The sequence below is a fragment of the Elephantulus edwardii genome, unplaced genomic scaffold (genome assembly GCF_000299155.1).
Source record: "Elephantulus edwardii isolate Elephantulus edwardi_28Jun2011 unplaced genomic scaffold, EleEdw1.0 scaffold00130, whole genome shotgun sequence".
Lineage (NCBI taxonomy): Eukaryota > Metazoa > Chordata > Mammalia > Macroscelidea > Macroscelididae > Elephantulus > Elephantulus edwardii.
Genome location: NW_006399880.1, coordinates 3672481 through 3681779, shown reverse-complemented (window position 1 = coordinate 3681779; position 9299 = coordinate 3672481). Strand labels below are relative to the sequence as shown.

General features: G+C 42.4%; 1 protein-coding gene and 1 pseudogene across 1 annotated transcript in view; one reads left to right on the top strand and one right to left on the bottom strand.

Moving 5' to 3' along the window:
• SLC26A2 (solute carrier family 26 (anion exchanger), member 2) overlaps positions 1 to 2839 on the top strand; it is a 6544-nt gene extending 3705 nt beyond the window's left edge. Inside the window, exon 2 of the mRNA XM_006893702.1 lies at positions 1319 to 2839. Coding sequence (XP_006893764.1) covers positions 1319 to 2839 — 1521 coding nt within the window. The remainder of the gene's footprint in view (positions 1 to 1318) is intronic.
• A 1898-nt stretch (positions 2840 to 4737) lies between these two features.
• Positions 4738 to 5520, bottom strand: LOC102862717 (annotated as a pseudogene).
• Between the last annotated feature and the right edge of the window lie 3779 nt (positions 5521 to 9299).

Below are 9299 nucleotides of genomic sequence, written 5' to 3'. Positions count from 1 at the left end.
TCAATTCTCCTTCTGTCCTCCCTAGTCATTGTCCAACTCTCTGATGAGATCATAATATTAAAGTTATCCATTATTAAATACTCAGAATCTTTGAGGTGTTGTTAATTGCCATCAAGTCAAGCACAACTCACAGTGACCCTATGAACAAAAGGCCTGACGCCTTTCTATAACTATCATCATTTATCAAACTTCATAGAGTTTCTAGAGGCATGTTGTTTAGGACGTGGATGCCACTCCTGCTTGAATATATGAGGAGTAGAGCCAAAATTCAGACTCTGCTCTGCCTGACTCCACAAGTAAAATAAGGAAGGCTGTTTCTGTTTTCTCAATCATGGGCTACTTCTCAATCAATGAATTTCAGTCAGTCAGATTTTACCCATTTGGTTCTAGAAATTTAGACTAGAGAGAGCCACAATTTTATATTATCAGCTAGGAGAAAGGATCAGAGGTGAAGTTCTTGGGTTGCTCATAGTCTCCACCTGCTAGTATCATTGTACCCCCCTGCATTTTGACTTCCAGGAGTCCTTGCCAGCTCACAGCTCTAACAGGCAAGTGGAACCGACGGGGGGGGGGCAGAGAGGAGCTTGCTTCATTTGGTGCCTGAAGAAGACAAAGAGAAGGAAAGGTGGTGTTCAAAAGAGTGTGGCCACACAGTCCAGCTTTGCTTTTCTATTATGTGCCTCACCAAGAATGAGAAAGGACAACAGAATTCTGAGTAATTATTGGGAAGGGGGTGAGTAAAGTAATAAAGTTATTATGATTGTAAGGATATAAAATTATTAATATGGATGGTAGTGCGGTATAAACATATATTAGATGAGAATAGTTTTTCACAATTAGTTGAGAGAGCTAGAATAATTTTTCAGGTATTATTCCATTTTCTGTAAATCTTATTTTTGTTTTACCAGTTAAAACTTCACTTTCATGGCAGTGATTTTTAGTTTAAAGAAAACACATAGGTTCTTAATGAGTTGAATGTTTCTAGTTTGAGTTTCTTTACCTTAAAAGTTTTCTTTTTAAAAACTTTACTAACATTTAAGACACAGGATGCTAAATGAACTGTAGGCATATGAGGTCCTTTTCTTCACTGGCCTAATGAATAGTCACGTGACAGTGACCAAAAAGTTTAGTCCTCTGAGCTCCAGTTTCTTCTCTTTGTAAAATGAGAGGATTGATGTATGACTGTATTTTTTTTCTCTAGCTGTGACAATCCATGATGCTTTGATAGTATATTTTTGTGCAAAGAAATGCCAGGTTAATTCTAGGTTTGACTATCCCTTTTCGTTCATCTCTAAGCCTTGTACATGCTCTCTTCCAGGTGGCTATGGGCTTCTTCCAAGTAGGCTTTGTCTCTGTCTACCTCTCGGATTCCCTGCTCAGTGGATTTCTCACCGGTGCCTCCTTCACTATTCTTACATCTCAGGCCAAGTATCTCCTCGGACTCAGGATTCCTCGGAGCAACGGTGTGGGCTCACTTATCACGACCTGGATACTTATCTTCAAAAACATCCACAAGACCAATGTCTGTGACCTCGTCACCAGCCTTTTGTGCCTTTTGGTCCTTGTGCCAACCAAGGAACTCAATGAGCACTTCAAGTCCAAGCTGAAAGCACCAATTCCCACTGAGCTCTTTGTCGTTATAGCAGCCACATTAGCCTCTCATTTTGGAAAACTAAATGAGAATTACAACTCCAGTATTGCTGGACACATCCCCACTGGGTTTATGCCACCCAACGCCCCAGACTGGAACTTAATTCCTAGTGTGGCTATAGATGCAATCGCTATTTCTATCATTGGTTTTGCTATCACTGTGTCACTTTCTGAGATGTTTGCCAAGAAACATGGCTACACTGTCAAAGCAAATCAGGAAATGTATGCCATAGGCTTTTGCAATATCATCCCGGCCTTTTTCCATTGCTTCACTACCAGTGCGGCTCTTGCAAAGACATTGGTCAAAGAATCAACAGGTTGCCAAACTCAGCTTTCTGGGGTGATAACAGCCCTCGTTCTTTTGCTGGTTCTCCTGGTAATAGCTCCTTTGTTCTATTCTCTCCAGAAATGTGTTCTTGGTGTGATCACTATTGTAAATCTCAGGGGAGCCTTACATAAATTTAAGGATCTGCCTCAAATGTGGAAGCTTAGCAAAATGGATACAGTTATTTGGTTTGTTACTATGCTGTCCTCTGCATTGCTAAGTACAGAAATAGGACTCCTAGTTGGAGTTTGTTTCTCGATGTTTTGTGTCATTCTCCGCACTCAGAAGCCAAAGAGTTCGTTGCTTGGCCTGGTGGAAGATTCTGAAACCTTTGAACCAATATCTGTTTACCAGAACCTTCAGACTAAGCCAGGAATTAAGATTTTCCAATTTGTAGCTCCTCTCTACTACATAAACAAAGAATGTTTTAAATCTTCTTTATATAAACAAACTCTGAACCCAGTCTTAATAAAGGCAGCTCAGAAGAAGGCAGAAAAGAGAAAGATCAAAGCGGAAACAGCAACTTTCAGTGGCAGCCAGGATGAAGTTTCTGTGCATCTTTCCCATGATCCTTTGGAGCTCCACACTATAGTGATTGACTGCAGTGCAATACAATTTTTAGATACAGCAGGGATCCACACACTGAAAGAAGTTCGTAGAGATTACGAAGCCATTGGTATCCAGGTTCTGCTGGCTCAGTGCAATCCTTCTGTAAGGGATTCCCTGGCCGGAGGAGAGTATTGCAAAAAAGAAGAAGAAAACCTTCTTTTCTATAGTGTGTATGAAGCAATGCTTTATGCAATGGAATCTCAAAGTCAGAAAGGAACAAGTTTTCCCAATGGTCTCAATCTTTCCAGTGATTAAGAAAGTAGATGGAAGGAAGAATAGATAATGTCTAGCCAGGGGGTTAAGATGATCCATTTTCACTGTGGAAAATGTTGTACACATAAAATTTTAGCCTAAAATTTTACTCTTCCTTTGAAGTTGATTGCCTTTACATAGACATAAGTGCAACAGAGTTTATAGTTAAGAATGAATTTAAAAGTATATTGGTCTAAAAAAAAAATATATATATATATTGGTCTCAAGCTTTAGTGCAGATATACAAATGTTCTTGTTATATGCAGTTGAGTGGACTGACTCAGTGGCCTTGACACATTGCCTTCCAGTCAAAATGGTCTCACAGCTGATCATCCAAGGGGTTTAGAGGCAGCAAGTTGCATGGGAGAAAACTGCCCATCTCTTTCACAGAGCCACTGGTGGATTTGAACCACCAGAGAAACATGGCCTTTGGGTTAACAGTGCAGCTTCTCAGGGACTATGCTGCCAAAGGTTCCTAACCATATATACAGCAGAATGAAACTGCACAGCCCTGTATCATCCACACAGTCCTTGCTTTGCTTGCCACTGTAAAACTATGTTTCATCAAGGGCTTCCTCTTCTTTGATTATCTAACATTTTACCAAGCACTTTCTCTAGGGGTTGGTCCCTCTGATAACATTGCTGAAGTATGTGAAGTCTTGTCATCCTCGATTCTAAGGAGCATTCTAGATGTACTCCCAAGACAGACTTTTCTGTTCTTCTGGCAGTCCTGTGTTAAATATTCTTTGTCAGAAACTAAAAACATAAAAAATCCTTTTTTTTTTTTTTTTGTTTCTTGATCCCTTTTCTATAGCCTTCACATGCATATGAAGTGAATTAAAATCCCATGGCTTGGGTCAGCCATGTATCTTTGACTTTTTTTTTTCCATTTCATTTTTACTACTTCACATTTTCAGCAAACAAATCAAGGTAAAAACAGGGTTTATTTCACATTAATATATTAACTGGATTTTTGTCAAATAAATAGGAGTTCTCTTTAAATAACCATCTTCTCCCATCAGGGCCAGGCCAGGAGCGCATGAGAGCACATTTTAGTGCATTAGGCATTTGGGTGCCATCAACCAGGCAAGAAGTAAACAGGGAGGGGGCAGGTGGGGCCCCCTGGGACATGGAGGGTGTACATGCACCCCACTTCCAGTCTCTGATGCCCCTTCCAGAGGAAGAGAGGTGAGAAAAGGCAAGAAAAAGATTCCAGTCTCGACCCAGGGAGCTGCAGGCCCTCCTACCAGCGCCAAGGCCTGGGGCTGATGCCACCCAAGTCCCAGAGCTCCCTGTAAAACACTCTACAAGTTGGAGTGGCCAGGGTGACCAAGGATGGGAAAGAAAGTAGCAAAGTGACCAGGGCCTGGCCTAGGCTGGGAACGGAATGTGGGCCAACAGGCAGACACTGGGGTGGGACCTCAGCTTCTCTGGGAAGCGACAGGGCAGTGGAAGGAATGTGGGTCTGGCCTAACAGGGCCCCGTGGGGAAGAAGCTGCAGGCCTGGAAGACACAGGGCAGTGCTGGCCCATCAAGCTCAGGAGGTGAGAGGCAGCGGGCAGGAAGTGGCTACCAAGAGAAAAGTGGACTGAAGTGGAGAAGGTGACCAGAGTTGCTCCCTGGGAAGAAGCTACTTGAGAGAAACAGGAAGTAGTGGGGACACCTCAAGGTCCTGAGGCAAGCCCCAGAGATGGAGAAAGAATCTCAGCTGACAGTGTCCGTGGGCTCTGGGCTAACGTGGGAAACTGGAGACGACTCCTCACAGATAACACTACGCACTTCTGTTTATCATCCAACTGAGAGGAAGAACAGGGTCCTTTCCATGCCGTCCCCAGACCTGGCCCCAGGGAAGAGGAACGAAGGAGCAGTGAGTTGTGGGAGGCTGGGTGTTGTGAGAAGGTCTACTGGGTCTTCTTGTCTTCAGGGGGGTAGTATGGAGGTGGTGGAGGCTGGCTCGTGGGCATGTAGACATTGTGTGGGTTGCCCGGGTTGTAGTAGGTGATGGCAGCTGCTTCTGCAGCCTTGCCAGCTGCAGGGGTGGAGGGGACGTCAGGGCTGCTGACTGGGGGCTCCATGGGTCCGGGGTAGGGCGGTGGTGGGGGCTGCACGTACCCCATAGCCCCGTCCATCATAGGAGCGCCTGGATAGAAGTCAGGTGGGGGCAGTGGATAGGGGTAGCCAGGAGGGCAGGCGTACATTCCATTGGCGACGGGTGGGGGAAAGACATAGCCCCCGCTGGGCACGTAAGAGTACCATAGGCTCCATTGGGAACTTCACCTCGGGAGGCTTGAGAGGCCACCTGCAGCATTCGTTGTCTGAACTCAATGGCGCCTCCTGCTGAAAAGATCAGTCTGTAGGAAGCAGAGCCTTCCCAGCCACCTCCAGCTTTGGCCTTCACGGTCCCCTTGATGTAGTTGGCACCGAACACTGGCTGCTTGATCTCACAGTCCTTCATCAGATAGAAGGGCATCATGAAGGACTGCATGGCATCCTTCCCCTTGGACAGAAAGATGACCCGGTATGGAGTCAGGTAGACAGTGCCTTTCTTGGTCCCTTTGAAGGCTTCCGGCACATTTTTCATGTCATTGAAGGTTAAGTTCCACATGGTCATAGGACATCAGGATGCTCTCAGTGTTGTTGACGATCACTCCGCCACCTTGCGAGTGATTCTTGCTGAGGGCCATAGTCTCGGAGAGGGGTCCCGAGACTGGCAATCGTATCTTTGCTTTTGAATACTTGAAAAGAGCTTTTGCAGTAAATTTACCCACAGCACTAAGTCATCTCTGTCTTCTCTGCTTATCCTGATGTTGCTTCTTGGTTCAGTTCTGAGGAATTTTTGTTTTCTTGATATTGCATTGTAATCCATACAGAAAGCTCTGATCTTTATCAACTCAGCTTTACATTCTCTTCACTTTCAGCAAGAAATGTTCTGTGATTTGCAGATAGTTAATAAGGCTTCCTCCAACCCTGATGCTGCATTCTTCTGCAAATAGTTTAGCTACTCAAGGTATCTGTTCAGCCTACAGATTCAATAAATATGGTAAAGGATGCAACCCTGACCCACATCTTTCTTTATTTTAAACCATACAGTATACACTTGTTCAATGTTTAAGTTCCACATGAGCAAATTAAGTGTTCTGGAATTTCACTTCTTCACAATGTTATCTATAATTTGTAGGTAACATTGGGTTCTGACCCACACAATCAGATATTTTTGTATAGTCAGTAAAACACAGGTAAACATCTTTCTGATCTTGCTTTCAGCCAAGATCCATCTAACCTCAGCAATGAGATCCTTTGTCCCACCTCCTTTTCAGGATCTGGCTCGAGTTCTCTATGTACTGCTGTAATCATTTTTAAATTATTCAGCAAAATTTTGCTTACTTGCGATATTAATGATATTGTCTGATGATGTACACATTCCACAGGAGCACCTTTCTTTGTAATGGGCACAGATATGGATCTCTTCCAGCCAGTTGGCCAGGTAGCTGTCTTTGAAATTTGTTGGTACTTCCAGGATTGCATTCATTTGATTAAATATCTCAGCTGTTTTAATTCCTGAAGTCGTGTTTTTCACCATTATTTCAGTTCAGCTTGTCATTCCTCTTTCAGTACCAATGGGTCTTGATCATATGCTTCCTCCCACAATGACAGAACACTGACCAATTCTTTTGGTTCCATGATTCTATTCTTTACATTTTTTTAAAATGTAAAGTTTTTAAAATGTGAAGTTTTTAAAAAATGAAATGGACCATTTGAGGATAGATACTCTAGGGATTAGTGAGTTCAGATGGAATAGTACTGACCATTTTGAATCAGTCGTATGGTCTACTGTGCTGGGAATGACTAACTGACTGCCTCACATTCATTATCAAAAAGAAAGACTATTTCAAGATCTGTCTCTCCTGAAGTATGACCCTGAGCTCTGGTGGCCTCCTGGTAAGCTGCACTGCAATCCCGAAGGCATGTGGTTCACACCCACCAGCTGCTCTGTGGGAGAAGGACGGGCAGTCTTCTTCTGTGCAATTTACTGCCTCTGAAGACCCACTGGAAGTTCAGCTAGGGGTCGATTCTGACTTGACAGCACTCAGTAACAGCAAGGAAAATCAGTTCATATGACTGTTACTCAAATTTATGCATCAGCCATAATGCCAAAGATGAAGAGATTTAAGATTTTTACCAACTTCTGCAATTTGAAATGGATCAAACATGCAAACAAGATATAATGATAATTACTGTTAAGTGGAAAGTAAAAGTTGGAAATGAAAGAACATAGCTGGGAGACGTGTCCTTATGATAGAAATGATGCAGGAAAAACAAATTATGCAAGAGATCACATAATTTGTAGAGAGTTGGACCCCAAGGTGGTGCCTTTCTGAAAGTTGAAACCATCAGTGACTCTGGAAGAATGTTGGGCAATCTCCCTTGCAATTTACAGGAAAATTTCTGGGGAAAAAAAAAAACAAAACAGCAACACTGGGGGGTCAGCGATGAGTTGGTTCTGACTTGACAGCATCTTATTCATTCAGTAAGATCAATCACAGCACCAGTTGGCAGCACCATGCTAGATGGAGAGGAGATGGCAGTTGTTAACAGTTTCAGCTTACTTGGTTTCACAATCAACATTTTTTATACCAGCAGCCAGGATATCAAAAGACAAGTTGCATTGGGAAAATCTGCTGTCAGGGACTTCTCCAGAGTGCTGAAGAGCAACAATGGCAGTCTGGAAAATAAGGTGAGCCTGATTCAGGCCATGGTCTTTGCAGTTACTTGCTATTATGCAGCAGAGAACTGGCCAGTACTAAGGATGGCAGAAGAAAGAGTGATGCCTTTGAGTTGTGGTGCTGGAGAAGAGTGTCGTACATTCCATGACCTGCCAAAAGAACAAACAAGTTTGTCCTGGAGAGGGTGACACCAAGTGCTCCTTAGCGCAAAGATTTTGTAGTTCTGTCTCACATACTTCAGGCATGTTGCCAGGATTGACAAAGTAACTGGGATAATGGGGTAAGGTGTGTCAGAGACCGTAAGACTTACAGATTTCAGAGTTATGTTACTGTAGATAGGGTTACTATGAGTTACAGGCGACTTGATGGCACATAACAACAACAACAACAACACACACCTGGATCTTGCCAGGTGGAATAATACAGGAATTAAATCAACTACATCTGTGGAAAGAAAAGATGGAAAAGTTCAATATAAACAGAACAAAGGTAGGTACTGAATGTGGAGCAGCAGACAACCAATAGCTCATATATAAGGCCAAGGAGAAGCTGAAGAAAATTAAGATGTCCAGGAAAGCCAAGTTATGACCTTAAGTGTATCCCATCTGACTTTAGAGACTAATTTAAGAAATAGATTTGATACACTGAACACTAATGACCAAAAATTAGAGGAGTTTATGTGATGACCTCAAGAACATCATGAGTGAAAAAAAGCAAAATTCCATTTAAAAGACAAGAAAGAAAGGAAAGGCCAAAATGGATGTGAGAAGAGACACTGAAACTTACCCCTGAATAAAGAGTAACTAAAATGAATCAAAGAAATGGTGAAAAACTGAGCAGAAGATTTCAAAGAAGGCCTGAGAAGACAAAGTGTTACAATGAAATGTGTAAAGACCTGGAGTTAGTAAATAAAAAAGTGGAAGAAGACACTTAAGCCTTTTTCCAGATGAAGGGAAGAATAAAAACAATTCAACTTTGAGTAGCAATATTGAAGGGTTTCATGAGGAAAATATTTTTTCTAATTTTTATTCTATATTGGTATGCATACAAAATTCATAAACATTGTTCCACACTAGTTATTCACCCTTTGTTTCATACAATTACACATATTCATTGTGTTTTGTAAAATCAATCACCATTGAATTATGCCCACCATTACCCCATCTTTTTAGATCCCCACTGGATCTTTCCCATTCATGAGCAAAATATTAAATGATGCAGGAAACATCAAAGGAAGATGGAAGGAATACACAAAGATGGAAGCAATCACTGTACCAACAAGAATTGGCAGACATTCTGCATTGCAAGGGGAAGCAGATGATCAAGTACCAGGATAGTCTTAGAAGGCAGTAAATGCCTGTTGAATTGTAAAGTAGCCTCAAAATTTTACAGTTGAAGCTACTAGCCTCTTTGAGAAGATTTAGGAAGATTATATGTGGAGGCTTCTTCTCTGAGAGGGAAAGGAGTGAACTTGGAACTTGTATTATGAGCATCAAAGCCTTTACAGGGCTCCATTTGGCTCACAAAATGGGGTTTTGTTAATTATTTCCCCTTGGTTCTTTTAGCTGGATAAGGGGGGGGGGAAGAAATTAGAAAAGGAATGTTGTACCCTCTTGTGCTAGATGGTCAAGAGGCTTCTGAAGCACAAGGTCATAATTGGACAACTTTGTTGTTCTCTTGACTCAGTTTTAGCTCCCCAGACAACAGCAGGATATCTGGGTTTTAGTAGGAAAGCAAAC